A 20,010-nucleotide genomic window follows, 5' to 3' on the forward strand; every position below is an offset into this window, starting at 1 on the left:
GCAATATTAATTTATACCAGTATATTGTTGCATCAGTATTTTGTTAAGAGAATGCAACATTGTAAATGAGATGGCACACACTGATCTATCACGATATATCTTACACAGGTGACTTGTTCGACATGCTGCTACCGATGTTATCGATATATCAAGAGTACGTGCGTAATCACCACTATAGCCTTCAAGTGTTGACTGAGTGCAAGCAATCGTCACCCTCGTTCGTAGCATTGCTCAATAGGTTGGAGAACAAGACTGCCTGCCACGGACACTCCCTGGAGACCTATCTAACGTATCCTATGCATCAGGTAACATTTCTATAAAATTTCCATGTAAGAATACAATTTTCCTATATTCCGGGTAGAGAAAGAATTATATAAACATTCCTAAAAATCTAACATTGTATTACACTGCTGAGGAAGAAAGAGGAAAAGTATCGCTATTTAATTGTTTTATGCCACGTTCATTTTTTTGCGTTGTTATTCCCCTGAGAAATCAAATTTTTACAAAAAAAAACTATAAAAAATGAAGAGATTATCTCAGTGATACGAATACCTCTTCAGGATCGATCGATTATATGAAATAGTTTGAGAGCTTCCATGAATATTGCAGAAGGTCTGACGAGCTCGTAAAATAATAGGTTTCGATAGTGCAGAAAATATTCCATCGCGCCTTTCCGAAAATTCCGCATAACGCAGGAATTTCTTTCAGACTTTGATCGGAATAGAATACAATTTACGGCTACTTTAAATATATACGTAATGCGCATATGAGAATATTGTTATCACTGTAATCTAAATATTATATTTTACGCCGATAGTGAATTTTTAATTTCTATATTTTTCTGTGTCTCCCTCTCTCTTTCTTTTTCAGAAAATTGATAAAAATTGGTTTGACTTTTAAATGATGACTACTCTCTCCTAACTATTTTCTTTCTCTTTTTTGGATTTTAGTGGAACTTAAGCAGAAGTTCCTTAATCCAGCTACTTACTTTGCTTGTTTAGATTCCAAGATATATAATTACTTTGCACGAGTTATTGGCGCACACGCCATATGATCACGTGGAACGTAAGAGCCTCCAGAATGCCAGGCAACAGCTGGAGGATCTCTCGAGACAAATGCATGACGAGGTATTTGTCAATAGATTCTATATTAACATTGTCAGAAGACAATATTAGCTATATTAGCATTTGACAGAAATCTTAATTCTATTATTAATTAATTAAATGTATCTCGTCTCTTTTTGTTAGGTCAGCGAAACCGAAAATTTGAGGAAAAATCTGGCTGTGGAGCGAATGATCATCGAAGGATGCGATATTTTGCTGGACGTCAATCAAGTCTTCGTACGACAAGGCAAGTGCATTAATATTTTTTCTCCTTTATAAAAATTTATGTTTCAAAGACCTTTTTTAAAATAAAACTCATCTTAAGTTTTAAATTTTATTTAATTCATATATAGAGTCAAGCACAGTAAGTTTATTGAAAATAATCGAATCAATTTTATCTTTGTTCTATTTATCATAGAATACAATAAATTGTATTCAATGTCACAATAGAGAAAAATTGCTTTTATTTAAATATTATTTTTATATTATAAAAAAATAAGGTATCATAGATAGAAAAGTTTAATGTATCTTGTAGAAGTTGATAAAATTGAGACTGCTAGATAACTCACGCACGTTGAACGGCTTATCTTTGGCTGGGAAGCTCGAATCTAGACTTGATCGCTGTCGGTAAACCTTGTCGCCTTGCTATCGTTAAGAGTGCGGGAGGGCAAAAGCGGAAACGCAGGTTAAAGAGCGCAAACGCGTGGTTGCATTTTCGGAATCGATGACGCGACTTGGTGGCGTCGACATATTTTCGCACTCGGTTTCGCCTCGATCCTGCGCAATATGTTCTGCCAGGGCCGACGTACTGTTATACTACTGTCGGAATTTCGTTTGAGCAAACGTCCTTCATTAATTGTACGACTGGATAACAAACGATAGCAAAATATCATGCAGTTTCAGCTATTTCAAATTTGATCGGGATAAAGTCGCTCTTCTGACAATTGCAATTTAAAATATTGAAAAACAATCACAGTTTGATATAAAAAATTCTTTAAAAAAATACAAAAAATACTCGATAATAAGTAGAATTAAAACAAAACTCAAATCTGAGAATTGTTTATACCGTGTGATTAGAATTATTGTTAAAAAAAAATATTTAAAAAATAAAAAAATGTAAATATAAATTTAACATATATAAGATAGGCAATAAGAGCCAAATCGCGGATGACAGTGCGTTATTCTAAACGAAACTAAATTTTTTTCGTTAGAATTAAATACCTGTGCACAAGGCACCAAATTTTTACTTGGACCCGGCCAAGATATAAAATTGGAATAATCTCTACAAGAGATTTTTAATTCCATGTATCCCCTATTCCCCCTAAAGAAATAAAGTGCGAGAGAAAAATATAGATCCGAAAGTCGCAGAATCGGGAAACGAACCCGAGACCTTTCGCTTGCCGGGCGACTGCTCTTCCAACTGAGCTATTCAGATCCTTTCGATTCTATACTTTTCTCTGTTATATATATTAATGTTGGTAAATAAACGCCTTTAAGCCAGCGTGTATAAATTAAGAGTTTAACTAGGCTCTGTAATATAAATATAAATTTAACATATATAAGATAGGCAATAAGAGCCAAATCGCGGATGACAGTGCGTTATTCTAAACGAAACTAAATTTTTTTCGTTAGAATTAAATACCTGTGCACAAGGCACCAAATTTTTACTTGGACACGGCCAAGATATAAAATTGGAATAATCTCTACAAGAGATTTTTAGGGGGAATAGGGGGAATAGGGGATACATGGAATTAAAAATCTCTTGTAGAGATTATTCCAATTTTATATCTTGGCCGTGTCCAAGTAAAAATTTGGTGCCTTGTGCACAGGTATTTAATTCTAACGAAAAAATTTAGTTTCGTTTAGAATAACGCACTGTCATCCGCGATTTGGCTCTTATTGCCTATCTTATATATGTTAAATTTATATTTATATTACAGAGCCTAGTTAAACTCTTAAAAAAATGTAAGTTTAAATGAATAGAACATGATATTGACAGTATACGATATACTTTTCTTAAAAACACTTAAAGACGAAGTAACGCAAGATTATTTTAAATAGTAAAAGTCTCATATAAATCAGACGGGTAAACAGCTCGACACGACCCTGGCGCCCCTCGTGCTTGACGCCGCATCACATGGTTATCACGTAAACGTCTCTCGATCGCCAGCAGCAGAGTAGTCCCTCCCGCGAACGTAATCATCCCTTTCGGCCTTTCGTCGTGGCGACTAATCGGCCATCGCGCGACACCACGCTCCGTTCGAGGGCAATGAGCTAGGATTTCGTTCGGGATTTACCTGCGATGCGGGGGATGTTAGGCGGTTCGGCGGGACTGGGGGTCGACGAACGGACGAAAACAAGTGGCGGCCAATCCAAGCCGTTGCCATTTTGTCGATTCATCAATCCGGCGCATCGCGACGTGCGTGAGGATCACGGGTGTTTTGCGACGTGTTGCGCGAGTTCGATAATGTAGTTTCGATAGTGAGCAAGGAGGGACCAAGCAGTGTATGTGACGCTGGTACCAGGGACCAAGGGTAATCAGGAATATAAGAATAGCATTTTGCCTAACAATAAGTGCACATAGACACCGGCAAAGGATCATCAAATCGACTGTTAAAATAAGGTATGCGCGTGGCTTATCCCGTTCCTGGCGATATAGTGGCTCTGCACACGATCAAAACCGACTATATTGATTAGACAACCGTAAAATTGCTTTTCTCGAAAAATATCATGTACTTTGATTTATCTGTAGAATTATGAATATGTGGTATTTTAAAACAATAATTAAAAGCGAGGATGTTGTATAGATCTTAGGATCTGATCTCGATTATACCGATTTCACAATCCGTAGATAGATATCTTTCACTGCAGTGAAAAAAACTATATAGGGTCAGACAGCTTTTAAAATTATAAGGGTTTTAAAAAATGAATGTTACAGATGTAACAGTTCAGATTTCAGAGATGTTTAATTAATGATACAATAATTAATTGATGAAGGACATATATTTATATATAAATAATATAAAAAGATATATATACGAAATCTTGATTATTGTATTTAATTAGGCATTTGAAATAAACTGTTATGTGTTTGTAATATTAATTTTTTTTAAACCTTTATAATATCAAAAGCTGTCTGGCCTTATATGGTTTTTTTCACTTTAGTGAGAAACAAAACGATATCCATCTACAGATTGAAATCGGAATTGGGATCAGATCTCGACTTCGAAAATCTGCTTATATTTATAGCATCGAGAACTAAAAATGACGAGAAACGCTGATTTTAGCCTTTGTGGCAACGTCATTAATAACCTTGATGCTGCGGGCACAATATTGCGAATTTCGCATTCATCGCAGCAACACGTTCGCCGTGCTATTTTTAAACGCACGTCGGTGGCCTCCCCTAATTGTATCGATTATTTTGAGAAAGCGCGCGGGTCACCGGTATCAAAGCTGTCACGCGAGAGAAATGTAACTATTTTTATCGGCACGGCCGGTTGTTTCTTCGGGTTTCTTCGACGACATCAATAATAATCGCGAGCCGCATATTGAATCGCATGAATTTGATATATCGGCGTGTTTCAGGTTCGCTCGTACAACTCATAGACAAACCGCGCGATGCGCGAAGCAGATTAAGTGCTACTTTCGGCGGCAAATCCTCTGGCGACAAGGAAGTGCCTAGACAGTGCTTTCTCTTCTCGAATCATTTGCTGCTCACGACGCGTCAATCCGATGATGACGGCCGCTTAAATCTCGTCCCGCAGACTGGCAAGATACCTCTTTCCGATGCGGTGCTGATTGAAGATCCGAGCGAAGGTGCTGCAGATGACGATGGTGATTATTGATTTAATTAATGACCTGTTTCATTAACTTCCTTCAAGGTCTTTTCAAATTGTCAATGCACAAATGTTTTGTGCAATTCAAAATTAATGCCAATAAAAAAAATTACAAAAACTAAAAAGAGAGATGTACACAGAATTTGTTCATATAACTTCATAGGGCAAACGATCTTTCTTTATTTGACGTACTATTGCAATCTATTGCAATTTAAATGGTCTTTTATTATAAACTGTTGTCTGCGTGTTACGGAAAGGATTGTGAGAGTTTTATCGCGAGTCACGTCTTACTCAATTTATTCAGTGCTACTGGAGTAGCGAGCGTCAACTGATTTTAGGATTGTCAGTATGTTCGATGTCAAGCGGCATTAGCGAGAGCAGCGGAAGCGGCAGCGGTAGCGCGACTTCCCAATTGCAGAATCGCGACTTCAAGATTTTACTCGATGTAAAATCTGGTGGACCGCAGGTGACCGTTCATCTCGTGGCGTCTACTATGCAGGTAAATGTACATCTATCGAAAAAACTGCAAAAAAAAAATTAAAAATTATTTTGTCAAACGTTCTCTCGATCTTTTTGGCTATCATATAAGTGTTACATGATATATCGGCATGATGAAAAACAACTTCTTATAGGAAAAAGCAGCGTGGGTCAGCGATATTAGCCAGTGCATGGACAACGTTCGCTTTAACGATCTGCTCCACGGATCGTTATCGGACACCAGTTCCGTCACGATGCCGCAGTCCATCCGGAACGACCCGAAACTGTTCAAGGACGACGTGGACATCAGGTTCAGTCGTACTTTGAACTCTTGCAAGATACCGCAGATCCGTTCCGCGACGCCAGAACGTCTATTGCAGCGATTGACCGACCTCAGGTTCCTCAGTATCGATTTTCTCAACACATTCCTGCTGACGTACCGAGTGTTCACCGATGGCGTCACAGTACTAGAGGCCCTTAAGAAAGTTTTTTACGAAGCTGAGCCACCTGACGCGCAAATGCCCACTGGATCCCTCATGTAAATATGATGAATTGAGAAAAATTGTTGATTTAAAATTAATTTAGCTCTGCAACTGCAGTTCTTTCATGATTATTATCATTATTAATTGGAATTGTTTCCTAAAAAATATTTTTGCTACCAATTATTTTTGACGTTTTTATGTACATCATGTTTTATATTTATACTCTAGGTCTCTAGATGTATTAGGAGCAAATGCTAGCGAAATGCAATTGCACTCAGAAGAACGAAGAAGAAGTAGCTTTTCACCGAGACGAACTAGCGGTGCAAGTTCTGTATCAGGTGCATTGCTTTGTTAACAAAATTCAGTCAACAATTGATAATATATTAAAAGCACAATTTAAACTAGTTGCAATTTTCCAAATAATAATAGCATCTTATATTTTATATATACACAGGATACGGATCGGAAGTAAGCGATAGTCGTGACGCGAGGTCTCATGGCTCCTTTGACGCTAATATGAGTGGACATAATTCAAAGAGTCACTGGCGATCTGGTTACAAAAAGTGTAAGTATTTTCAGTCACATATCAGGTTTATAGTATACTATACAAAAGTTACGATAAACGTTTCGACTGTACGACAGTCTTTCTCAATATCTTAATAATATGTTAAAAAATTAATTTAGTCATTTCGACATCATAAATAAATACAACAATTATAAGATTATATGACGAACGCAGTACAAAATTCATGATTGTTGGCATGAGTTAGAGCGTCAGATGCTGTTATATTATGTAACGACACTGTGAACAAATTAATATATCCGCTCAAATATTACAATACATTTAGATTTTTAATAAATAGTATTAACTTACTTTTTTGTCAACGAACATAACACCTTTGTTAAAAAATCATTTCTTTTTACTTAACATAATCACAATGTGTACTTTTTTAAAAAACAAATCGATATCTGTATCTTACAATGTCGGCGCGCTGTATATATACCCAATTTTTAAGATGACGTAGACAATTTTTTTAGAATATCATAATAAGAACCGTCAAGACGCTCGGTGTCCTTTTTTAGGTTGATACTGTTGTTTTCTAAACATAATAATTTAATTAAAAAATTAAATTATGGAATAAAATCACCAAATAATTTATATAAAAAATGATTGCGTATTGAAATGGGGTTTGGATGAATTTTTCATATTTAGTGGATGAAGAACAAGCTCTCGGATTAATTTCCGAGGCGCCGGTTATAAAACGCAGTCCAACATCGCAAGCATCTAGTCCATCTAGCGCGCAATCTCCGGTCACGCCGCGAAAAGTCAGCATTCGCGTGGATAACAAGGATTCTGAAAACGACGGATGTCATCTGACGATACCGAAAGTAATAGCCGTGTCATCCAGCTCTGAAACACTTACAGGTATAGCTAAGAATTAATAAATTTATTAATGCTGCGCGCTCAGAATTTATGTATAATACTCGTATATATGTAATATGAGATTACATATTAACATAAAAAGTATGAATCCAAATAAAATACTTAGAGATATAAAGTTTTTGATAACTATAAGAAAAAAATATAAAAATTATACAAAAAATAATATTGAATTTTATACATATATAATATAAAAATATAAGAAATATCATAAAAAATATAAGATGGAATATAAGATGTTACAGTGATTAGTGCACCGTCTTCGCCCAGCAACTTGAGCTCTGTTACGCTAGTTGGTTCGACAGAATCCGGATCCGGATCAGATCCGAGTCCCCAAGAGGCAGGTACATATTCGCGTCGCGTCTCAGAAATCGATACACCTGTCGCAATGGAAGAGGATATAAGAGGTACAACCTCTTGAATTTTACAAAATTGTTGATCATTAGTAAGATTAAGAGACGTTTGTCTCTGTTTTGCTCTCTATTAAAAGATACTTTGATTAAATACGAATCGCGGTTGTAATTCAATTTTACAAGTTATTTAATTAAAATACACGTGATATATAAACATAAATTATAGAAGTACAATTTACTTACGACGACATACCACTACCATCGCAATCAGCCATGTCTGCCAAATTGGATACCCCGACGAAAATGCCTACTTCTCCGCCGAGCAAGGAAACGAAAACGGATAAAGAGGAACAATCTACGCCGAGCGACGACGAAAGTGTAAGCTCCTCTAAACAATCGCAGCAGAGTCAACAATATCCGGAACATAGGGCATCGATCGCTTCCGCTCCACCGTGTACCGGCCCAAGAAGCGGCTCGATCTCCACCATAACTTGCGTATGTGTGATACAAAATTTGTACATTTTTTTCAGAAATTTAATAAATTAAATTTAATAAATATTTCTTGAGCATTAATTATATATATGTTAAATATACGTTAAATTTTCAAAATGGCTCTAATTTTAATTTGTAAAAAAGTAATCGGAACGCTTTTTGCATGTAATTTAATAAACATTTGTAATTTTATGATTGTTTTGCAGAATTATTGGGCGAGCAGGCGATCGATGCACGAGGAAGTTTCTTCGCAGCACAGCAACTTTCAGCACGATGTTCAACAAGTGTCCAGCAAAGCTGGTGTGGTAATAACTAGCTTCCGCCAGAGTCATCGAAGGTTCGTTTTAATATTTTATTATGTACTGTATGCATTTGATCGTGTCTCTTATAATTTAAAGACGTTCGTATATCGATACAAATTATCTCTATTTCGTTTTAGCTGAATGTTGAGTGCCACAGACTTGAGTGGCGACTTCTGCTTTCTAACGCATGAAAGCTTCTTCTCGATATCATGTGTTTCATTTATCAGATTCACAGTTAAATTTATTTTTGGAGAGAGGAATTTAAAAAGAAATAGGAATAGTATATATAACATTTAATATTTTTTTGATAGTCTAATTAGTAAGAGAGATAGCAGATCATATTTTAACATAATTCCTCGCTCTGCAAAAATTTATTTCTCAAAACCCAATCTGAAAATTTCTAGCTATAATAAAATCATATCTATTTGTATGAAAAGAGTTGTAAATATATTGTAAATATGTTAAATTATGTCTGTCTCCTGTAAAAACCAATTTTATAATCTAAAACTCACTTTTATGCAATATATTTTTTTGATAATTTGTAAATATTTTAATGCCTTAATTTATTTTAATTCTTAATAAGTAAAATAATATGCTAATAATATATTCATAATACAAAAATTACCACCCCATTTTTTCCAAAAAATTATATTCTTATCACCATCTTCAAGATCGAATTAAAACGATCCCTTAAATTAGGAACATATTCCTGCTGTTTCTACTTAACTGTATTTCATGTATTGTTTTGTGTCATTCATAGCATTGGACCTGAACCTATCTGGTAAGTGGGCTCATTTTGAAAGCGTCATTATCCACTTGTTGCGTGTAGCATGGCTATATAATCTTCTGCTTGCTCTTAAAACAAGTCTGAAATGTCCACCTTGTGTTCTGTTCTATTATTATTTCTTATTATCAGAAATCTTTGCTTGAACTTTTAGAGCTATTAATTTCAAAGATCACGTAATCCTCACATGCATTGTTGTTTCCTTACGACTTAATTATTATTTAACATGAAACTGATGAAACTAACGCTCACACAACATCTCATCCGATCTTTGATTGTTTACGTTTATAGAATACATCCCTACAGAGCAAACGAGTGAATGGACCAAACGAAATAGAAATAGTTTTTACCCGATAGCCGCCTTGTGTCACTTGATATACGTGCTTTATAGTGCTAAATATTCCATAATGGGAATTGATAATTATTTCAGTGAATTTCGATTTCAATGCTATCTCTACATTTTTTTGTAACGTTGAACATGAACGACAACTGATGCATCTTGTTGATGCATTGCATTGCTCAATATCCAATAGCATCGAAATTTGAATTCACTTAAATCTTCAGTTGCAATACCTGTTACCAATACTTTATATAGCGGCACAATAGTGAAAATAGCAAATAAAAAAATCTGACACAACACCGCTGATTTGCCGATAGTAGAATTTTTTTTTTTTTACGAATATGCACATTGAATACTTATTATTCGCTTAGATCATTCACGACGTGTATTTTATATGAAACATAATTATAAATATAATTAAAAATGTATACAAAGATATAATGATCGCACGCTATGAACTCTTTCCTCGATTTTTCATCTTAATTTTTTCAACCCAACAGCGTGCTTGAGATGCATCGCGAATGACTTTTAAATTAAATTAAATTAAATTAAATTATTGAGACGAAGAACAATTCGTGAATGAGACTCGCGATATTTATTAATATTCATTATGGTTGCCGATACGTTGCTAAAATTGATCCCAAATTTAGGAGCAGCACGTCTACGGCGGCGACCGCATTCGCCATCGCGACCTCTGCTTCGAGTAATCCACCGGACAAAGGACCCATGACGGACGCGAATCGTAATCGGGACAAAAATAGGAGGAAGGAGTCGGTGATGTCGACCGCCGCGACGATGAGAGTGCTGAACGTCCTGAGACATTGGGTGTCCAAGCATGCTCAGGATTTCGAGATGGATCAGAAATTAAAGAATCTGACCATCGAGTTTTTGGAAGACATTAATTACAGCCCGAATTTGCTGCCGGCTGAACACAAGGCGGCCAGTCAACTGTTGAGATTAATTACCAAGGAAGAACCCGACACTAATAAGATCGATCTGAAGAAGCTGTTAACTCCGCCAGTGGTAAATAATGAGAAATCATGCATCCTTTTTTCTTTCTCCCTTTTTCGTCTAATATTGAATCTAATAATTATATATAATATATATTACATTATATATTCATTATTTGCGAAAAATAGTTTTGAAAAATGTTAAATTTATTAAAAATTTAATCGATTGTAATTTAATGTATCAATAATATGAATTAATTAGGGGAAAATATATGAATATTTTATTACAAATTATTTTCAGATTCAGAGCAAGGAAAGCATCGAGACTTTGTCTGCGCTCGAGATTGCGGAACAGATGACATATCTGGACTATCAAATTTTCGTCTCTATCACCAGCGAGTAAGTAGCAAATTACTCAATTGTATCGCTGCTGTTTCAACACATGATTTAATTTTCAGAGAATTTCTCGGACAAGCGTGGATGAAGACGGACAAAGCAACTCGGGCGCCTCATATCCTTCTTATGACGAAACGATTTAATGAGGTGTCGCAATTAGTCGTTTCCGAGATCATTCGTCGTTCCAACATGTCGTCCAGAGTTGCAGCTATCGAGAAATGGGCCGCAGTTGCAGATATCAACAGGGTTTTGCATAATTATAATGGCGTGCTGCAGATTTGCGCAGCGTTCACGAACAGTAGTGTGTACAGGCTAAAGAAAACCTGGGAGAAAGTTTCCAAAACGGTAAGCTAATATAATAATAAAATAATATGAAAATTTTTGAATAATTATTTCATTTTTCAAACAAGTAAAAGTTTGATAAGTGACTAAACAGATTTTTATATGTCGATGATAAAGATAAAACTAACTGTCACTGCAGTCGGATTATATATCTTAATTATAATAAATTTTCAGACAAAACAGACGATAGACAGATTACAACATATTGTCTCATCTGATGGTCGCTTCAGAAATTTACGGGATGCTTTACGCCGATGCGATCCACCCTGTATCCCTTACTTAGGTCTTTACCTCACTGATCTTTCATTTATCGAAGAAGGTACTCCAAACATTACCGACGATGGTCTTTTGAATTTTTCGAAAATGCGAATGGTAAGTGATATTTCTTTAAATTACTTTTTAAATCCTCGAATTTATTTTCCAATTTTTAAATCTTTTTGAGATTAGAAACAGAAATAAATAGAGAAAAAAAACAAAATTATTAAATAGAAAGAAGAATCTTAAATTTAAATTTAATTTAATGATGTCAATTATTTTATCTAAATAAATTTTATCTGAATAAAATGACATATTACATGTTTTTTGCAGATCTCTCACGTAATTCGCGAGATACGACATTTCCAACAAACCCCCTACAAGATCGAATTAATCACTAAGGTAACCAACTATCTGTTGGACACATCACTCCTATTGAACGAAAAAGACTTGTATCGCATGTCCTTGGATATCGAACCTAGAACGTCCAGGTTGAGTAGTTCCACTTTAGTCGGTCTGTCTCCTTCGGTCAGCCATTCGTCTACAAAGTGAATTTTGTCTCTCGTAAAGCATTTCAGCTGCATCTTTATTTTCTAATGAACGATCAAGAAATTCTGAAATTTTGAAAGGTTTAACTCTCTCTGTTACGCGAGCAGCCGATCCTTAGAACGATCGCAAATGCGACTCGTCGCGTTTTTCACAGCCCCGTCCATTATTTCTGTCCACTTCCGCTTATGACGTAATGTCCGACGTCCATTTTTGTTCTCATTTGCGTTTCACGTTTCGCAATATATTTGCATAAGCGTTAGATAAGTAAGCTCAACAATAATCTCTCGTCGTCGCACAGAATCGGCCTCTTTATTCGCGGAAGGGAACTTATCGCAATTGTTTGATAGGTATAGCAATTGCTACATAACAAATCTGATTAGATTTTGACGAAATATTCTATGTTACTAGAATTGCTATCTCTTCCATCTCTTTTAATTATTCTAATATTGATTTTTAAAGTTCTTAAGAGAGATGGTCCGGTCTCTCTCTCTCTCTCTCTCTCTCTCTCTCTCTCTCTCTCTCTCTCTCTCTCTCTGTTGTAATCCAAAATTTCCTATGAGGATATTAAAAAAGAAAATCGTAGATTTTAGTAAGAAGATTTAATAATAATAAAATATAATAGTAATACGAGAGTGTAGAGATTTCAGAAGATTGAATACGGCGGCGTAGCTGTAAAATCTGCTGATGATAACAGTACAAGATTAATAATGAGCGATGAAAGACATTTTCTTATAATTAAACCTAATTATGCTTAATGTTCTCTCTCTCTCTCTCTCTCTCTCTCTCTTTCTCTTTCCCCGTGTTGTTGATTCACGAAAAAAAATAATTCAAAGCGCTCAAAAATGTGATCAGTTTGATCTGTCCGCTAAATAACATATTTCAAAAAATATCCGAATTTATACACGTAGAAGCTGGCGTTGACATCGATCAAATTATCTCGGCAGAAGCAAATAGAAAAGCCGTCACAGATTTTAGTTTAACCCAGTTCAATCGAGCCAGTATTATTACGCGAGGCGTACATAAGCAGTTCAAACGAGTACCTTTAAGAAAACAGATGAGAAGCATGAGAGGTGAATGGAGATTGTATTTTGACAATCAATAGCATAAAGATATCGCTGCGTTTTCCGTTTCTAATTCTAATATTGTTGCTACGAGTATCAAAGCAAAAAAACAAACTCGCTTGTCAAGCATCTTGGAAACCAATTTTTCAAACATCGCAACTATTACTATTTTGAGAAAAAAATATATATTTTATTAATTATATTATAATCACATTTTTATTAATCAAAATTTGCATTACCAACGTTCTCTATAATTTTTGATATTTCGATTTTTGTATAAGCACTTCTTATCACTAAAATAATAGATTTATATAAATGCATCTCTATATAAAACTAACAAGAGTTTCCTCTGTTTGCCAAGCGAGGTAAATGTCTCGTATACACAGAGGGGTACACACATATCAACTATATAATATAATTCGAAATCAATGTCTCTCTCGCCCGCCTTTATATTTTTATTCGATATTTATATGTATAGCAAAGTACGACCAGGTAGTTTGGAAAGAAAACTGGCATTCTCTCCGTTAAGGTGCATTAAAAAGAAAAAAGGAGGCGAGGAATCTTAAGCGCAAAAAAATTTATATACATATATTATATATATACACACACATCTCTCTATATTTTTAACTTTACGTTTATTAAGAAACTTTTGGATGCGTTTCTGCATCAGCATACTTGACATTCCCGTCGTGCGAGGTGTATACGATCCTTTTGAAGCCCGAATACGGAAACCATATGTGTATGGTCCGCATGTGATATATATATATATATATATATATATATATATATATATATATATCACATGCGGACCATACACTTTTAATCAAGTGCATGATGAAAGGTTTCCTTCGAAGTGCCGCTCTTCGAAAAGGCGATGAGCAAAATATCCCAACTGCTCGCATTTACATCTCCAATATGCAAGTAGTGCAAATATATTTTAAGGCGACGTGCCATGCGGGTTGATGTTAGAACGCACGCACGGCACGTAAGCAACCAGAAGTTTATTCTCAAAGCATTCATAGTAAACCCTACAGATGCGATATACATGGCGATTGGGTGTCTTATTCATCGAAACGATAAAACTCGATATACCTAATGTCCTTTCGCGACTCCTTGTGTCATTGCCTTTACGCCTGCGCCGCTCGAAGACGACGTGCGACCAATTAATTGTAAATATATCGAACTCCTACCCGCGTTACTCTTGTCAAAAATGATTATCGTTAAAAGTCGATTCGACTATAATCTCCGGGTGTGATCCGCGGATCACGTGTGCATCTTATGCCTCCGGAAAATATATCACTTATGGTTTGCACACTCATCCTCATTTTTCAGTATGTGATACTATTATCTATAGAAACGTAGAATATACGGAAACGAGAGTAATTCTCAATTTGCATAATCGATCGATCTCCTAATAAGAAATTTTAATGAAACATTAAATTAGATTGACTAATGCAATTGATTATTTTAAATTTGACTAAAATTACATTTTTTTTTGTCGCGAGATTCTTTGATTGTTAAGTGGTCTAAGGACGGGTTAAACGTGCAAGTTGCGACTTACTTGCAGAATCTATCAATGATTTAATTGACGCAATTAAACGCATGTTGCGCAAGCGCAACATTAAATGTAACGGCGAAAATTATTTCAGGATCTTGTGTTCATGTGTAGATTCTTTTTGATAACTACAAAGCGTCCAATGAGAAGACAAGTATTATCCCTATTGAAAGTTCAAAGCTATGATAGAAAGGAGTGAAAGATAGAAAAACAGAATTCGCGAATCCGAATATTTGCGGATAATTTTACAATTAGACGGAGCATATCACTGTCACAATCAATATCGTAATTAATTATTAATGCCCTTTAAGATCCAAGTATTTCTGCGTGTGTGTTCGCTCAAGCGGCTATAAATTTCGAGATACTGCATGTGATACTTGCAGATCAATAGCTGATCTCATTCCATGATCATAAAATCGTGTTTAAAATGCATTATGAAAAAATTTGTGCAATTCAAATTATTTCACATAATTATGTAGATATTATTTCGGGACGAGTTTCTTCGATTTTATATGAATATAATTATATAAATTCGAAAAATATTTGACTCTTCACAATTCATCACTCTTTGACAATTCATCGACATGACACCGATATAACGTAACTGTATTTGAAATATTGAAATTTATGCAATTCGTGTTCTCGCGATTTCATTCCGACCGCGCATTGTCGCTATCTTCTCTGTGATTTTAATGCCAGTTCCTCTTACGACTGTGTTGTTGTGTCGTCGCGAACGATTCAAGCCAAGAGTGAGGAACGCAAAAGCCCCTTATATTGAACAAAAAGGCCCGTAAAACGAGAATATATCTATAGTAGTTATACTGGTTCAGTAAAATAAAAAATTAGATGGATGCTAGTGGTTTTTAATATATGAAATATAATAACTAACTATATGTTTTTTATGACATATGTTATATGTGAAAAAAATTGGAAACATTTTTTACAAATATTTTTATAATAGAATAGAATTATTTTATATCAAGAGACAGTTGAATTTCAATGAATTTGTAAAACAAAATTTTAAATTAGATTTCTGTATTAATTTCTATTCTAATTTTATGGAACGTTTGCATAATTTGCAAAATAAATATGGCTTCTAAAATTATTGGCCATTTGAAGAGATTGTCCATTTCTTATCAAAGTCTTGTGCCAATGTGAGGGAAAATTACGCGATAAGAGAGTCGACTGGATCGGCAATCTTTATTAGAACAACTTTAATAGCATTTCCATGTCTTTTTCAGATCATAGTCCGAATTATAGAGATAAAGAACAAATATTAAGATTATGCGAATAGCGCTAGCAGATGCCAATGCAACCAACTCTGAGATGTATAGTATGTTTGAAAGATTTATAAAATTCAGAATACTTCAACGTGTATCCGCGATTGTCGTAAATAATGCTGTAAAGCAGAGTTCTTGAATTTGCATTTCTCTTTTCCTCGTCTTCTACTTGCTCGCTCGCAAGACATCACAAGCTTTGTCGTATAACATGGAAGACTATTTTCTAATTCTAGAGTGTGAATAAAGTTATAGGCTACCGATCGGCTAACATTTTCTACGAATTGTTCCACGAATTATATTCTTGGTCTCATCTTCCAAATATAATTATTATATTCAAATATTATATATATATATATATATGCAAATATTTATTCTTTTTTTTCAGAATTATTTTGTTTCGTGAAATTTCTCATTTAAATATTTCTTAATGTTATTAAAGTAATTAACAAGCATCCATGTTATTCCAAAAAGATTTGCAACGATTTAAAGATAAATTGCTAGTTTAATTTTTAGATTAAATACAAATTTTAGATATAATTGATATTATATATTTATAACTGTAATTACTAATCTGTTATTATGCAGTTACATGACAGATACGTCTTTTTTACGTCATTCTTTTCTTGTCAAAGTGCCAACAAAGTTGTTAATTCCTCTGTTTCGGCAATCGTGCTTCGAGTACCTTCAAGCATTCTGAATGATCTCGTTTGGAGATAAAAATTGTGAATTTCATTAACGCGGTTTTGCACATACACTGTATACATATACATATTGTATATGCCATGTGTTTACGTGGCATACTGTGACACTCACGTGAACGCTATATATAGATATCGATATGTGTCACATACACTTCCTTGTATATAATTCTAGTTACATATTGAACATGCGTTGCACTAGGCAGCCATTATCGTTGTTGATAGATCTCACTATACGGAGAATGATGATTATCGATCGACGCAATTACTATTAATGTAATAAAACGCGCAGATGTAACATTGCATTATCGCGGACATACAAATAAGATATGTCATATTATTGTATCCAGTTAATGACGAGTGGGATATTAAGATCTCCGTTCTCGGAATCAGTGTAAAGATGCGGTACTTACAAGTACCTATCTAGTGTAATTTTGTGCCATTTCATCGCGTTAATGAAGCACATAGCGCGATATTCCTCTTATCTACGACTGTACTTTTAAGCTATCGAGAAATAAGCTATAATCGTAAGACAACAGCTTATCGAAAGAACGTCTCCTTGGAGACTTTTGTTTTGACCGTTGTAAAGATGTAGCAGAATTGACACTCATAATTGTCGACAAATTTGTAGAGTCTACTTAATTTTCCAGCAGGTGCAAATTCTCGAATAATAAAATTTCATTAACCGGCTAATCCGAACAGAATTCTCAAATTCTTCAATTTTACAGTATTCCAGTTTTGCGATTTATAATGCAAAAAGCAACAGCTTGATTCACATTTGATGACAGCTGCTTTGCATGGAAATGCGTTTGTTATATGCATGCAATTACAAAAATTACATTAATAATTGAAGGTATGATTCGGCGTTGAAGATAGAAAACTCTTATAAATTCTGCACGAATATTATAAAGAAGATACGCGAGAAATAAGTCCGAATAAAAAAATCACTTTAAATCTATTAACTCAGAAAAGAAATCTTTATATAATATGTACATTAATCTGAACGTAGAATTAGTCGAGCTATAAGCATTAAAGTAATACGCGGGAAGTATTTATTGTACTTTAGTCACACGATTTATGATGTTTCAACTTCCGTGAATGTAATTGTCGTTAAAACTAGGATATAATCATTACAACTAATTGCGGATACTGTAAAGGACCGTCTTAACCAAAGTTACCTCATTCCTTAATGTCGATGCGGCACTATATATATATATAATTGTCTACGCTGTTTTTATGTTATTTACTTCTTCTCGATTAGAATTATCTCGCGACGAGAACTAAACCGGTCTGAATCGCTAATTGCGATAGCACAGTTCAAATGTTCTACAGATATATGTCATAATATGTTTTAATACGATAAAATCTATAGATTTTGTTTTGCAAAACCAAAAGAATAAAACTCATCGGTAAACATAAGCGTAATACAGAAGAGAATAAGACTTGATAATCTTCCAAAATTTTTTTATTATGCACAAATTAATGACGGAAATGCAAATGCAAAGTTGAGCACATTAATCTTACAGAAATCTCTTAATTTTATAATTAATTTTGATCAAAAATATATTTCGATTATTTAATTATCAGTAATTTTTTTGTTAAAAATTTTTTATAATTAATTTAAATTTAGAGATAATATTTTAAAAATATCCTTTAGGAAACTTTAAGTAATCATCCTCGTACACGAATAAAATCGTGGATTTTGGAAGACTTTATATTACGTTCACATATATGTATATCTTGCGGGATTTTTTTTCGTTTACTTCCGATTGTACGGGTTAAGTGCTTACGAAAGCTTAGAGAAATTCACGACAGAAAGGATTTTCGGTAGGGAAATACCGTAAGAGTAAAAAGTTTTCTCCGTTCTATTTTTTTGAATAGTACTCAAAGTAGATGCGCGTATCGTTGAAAGAGAATGCGTAGGGTTTTAAAATCCATGATCTCCTTTCTTTTCCTACTTTAAATCTTCGCGTGCATATCTCTAGTCGTAACTCTTTAAGAGAATCTCTTGATATCCGCGGTATTTCATGTTGCGGATTTTCTTACTTTTCCTTGTTAGTGCAACGACGTGATTAAACGATAGATACAAATTATTTAAAAAATATGTATAATAAAATTTAAAAATTCTGGAAATTTATATTTGTAATTTTAATAATAATTACTTAAAAATAATTACTTGAAATTTACAATACTTTATGCAACGTGTTAAATTTTTAGACGTTTAAAAGTAAAAGATTTAAAGATTAAAAACAAACTTCCATACTTTTAATAACTGCGTATATATTTTCGATGCATTTCTTTTTTTTTTGTTTTTCCTTGCGCACAACTTTGCGGATTTATTTCCGATTTTCCTGACTGAAATCTTTATGTAGAAAAATGCTTGGTTTCTCTTTTCTGATTAGCAATTATTGTTAATATCTGTTTAAGAAAATGTCATTATCGTATAAGTGACTATGTAAAATGAGCGTGTAAGGATAAAATTGCGTGTGACGTGTACTTGTACGTGTGCAATGATGTTCCTTCGACTAAAGTAAGCCGAATACTAATCGATCACAAATCATCAGCTGGTTGTGAGTAAATGTTAACTAAGTATCAGTCATACCAATGTAGAGATTCAAGTGTGCGACGGTGACTGTTGAATAAGCTTGATTTTCGTACAAATGTAGATTACGCTAATTATTATAACTCTTCAAGATAATATGTCGATGAGTGTTTGCTCTTAAATATTGTACAAAAGTCTTTCGATATGTACATTTTATGTAGTTGAAGCCAGATTATGAATTGAGCTTTACATGAAATATCCGATAAAACAAAATTGTAAAAAAATCAATTTTGCGCAACAGTAACGTTCGCCACTTCCTCAGTACTTTTTTGACATATAGTGTAAGTAATTATTATTACGACTATATTATTATTAATCTTGTTCGGACAGAATCAAAAAGTCATTCGATTATTAAATCAAAGAAGAGAATAACAATATCATAAATAGAACGAAAGTTGGAACCTTAGCTGTTATAAATATAATATAATAAATAAAAAAATATATATATTATATATATTATACATATATAATATATATAAAATCTTGCTGTTGTCTTTAATTCAATCAGGATTTTAATGTTGTACATGTTTATAAGCATTATTGATAAACTAAATAGTTGATAATTTCGTTGTTCACAAGAAAGAGAGAGAGTAAAAAGGAAGGCTAATCTCTATTCTTGAATATTATACAGTAATCGTTAAAGCTGTCTATTGTCTATCAAATATTTTATATCTTCGATCTGTATACATTAAATAGAAAATATTCTTCTGTA

The 20,010-nt window shown here is 34.0% G+C and overlaps 1 protein-coding gene across 6 annotated transcripts in view; it reads left to right on the forward strand.

Annotated features, from left to right (window-relative positions):
* The window catches only part of LOC114946683 (ras-specific guanine nucleotide-releasing factor 1), a 55,002-nt gene extending 34,992 nt beyond the window's left edge, over window positions 1-20,010 (forward strand). For 2 of the 6 annotated variants that reach the window (XM_085487384.1, XM_085487380.1), the window contains 18 exons: window positions 109-305; window positions 1,002-1,127; window positions 1,248-1,350; window positions 4,689-4,937; window positions 5,278-5,438; window positions 5,572-5,954; window positions 6,127-6,236; window positions 6,353-6,463; window positions 7,112-7,324; window positions 7,576-7,746; window positions 7,919-8,187; window positions 8,391-8,521; window positions 9,247-9,267; window positions 10,261-10,633; window positions 10,862-10,959; window positions 11,019-11,301; window positions 11,473-11,670; window positions 11,887-20,010. In XM_085487384.1, coding sequence (XP_085343510.1) covers window positions 109-305; window positions 1,002-1,127; window positions 1,248-1,350; window positions 4,689-4,937; window positions 5,278-5,438; window positions 5,572-5,954; window positions 6,127-6,236; window positions 6,353-6,463; window positions 7,112-7,324; window positions 7,576-7,746; window positions 7,919-8,187; window positions 8,391-8,521; window positions 9,247-9,267; window positions 10,261-10,633; window positions 10,862-10,959; window positions 11,019-11,301; window positions 11,473-11,670; window positions 11,887-12,105 — 3,416 coding nt within the window. In that variant the 3' untranslated portion in view covers window positions 12,106-20,010. The remainder of the gene's footprint in view (window positions 1-108; window positions 306-1,001; window positions 1,128-1,247; window positions 1,351-4,688; window positions 4,938-5,277; window positions 5,439-5,571; window positions 5,955-6,126; window positions 6,237-6,352; window positions 6,464-7,111; window positions 7,325-7,575; window positions 7,747-7,918; window positions 8,188-8,390; window positions 8,522-9,246; window positions 9,268-10,260; window positions 10,634-10,861; window positions 10,960-11,018; window positions 11,302-11,472; window positions 11,671-11,886) is intronic. The other 4 variants (XM_085487383.1, XM_085487385.1, XM_085487381.1 and 1 more) reach the window with 4 other exon arrangements.

Source organism: Nylanderia fulva, unplaced genomic scaffold (assembly GCF_048542155.1).
Source record: "Nylanderia fulva isolate GAGA-0341 unplaced genomic scaffold, ASM4854215v1 Scaffold54, whole genome shotgun sequence".
NCBI classification, from domain to species: domain Eukaryota; kingdom Metazoa; phylum Arthropoda; class Insecta; order Hymenoptera; family Formicidae; genus Nylanderia; species Nylanderia fulva.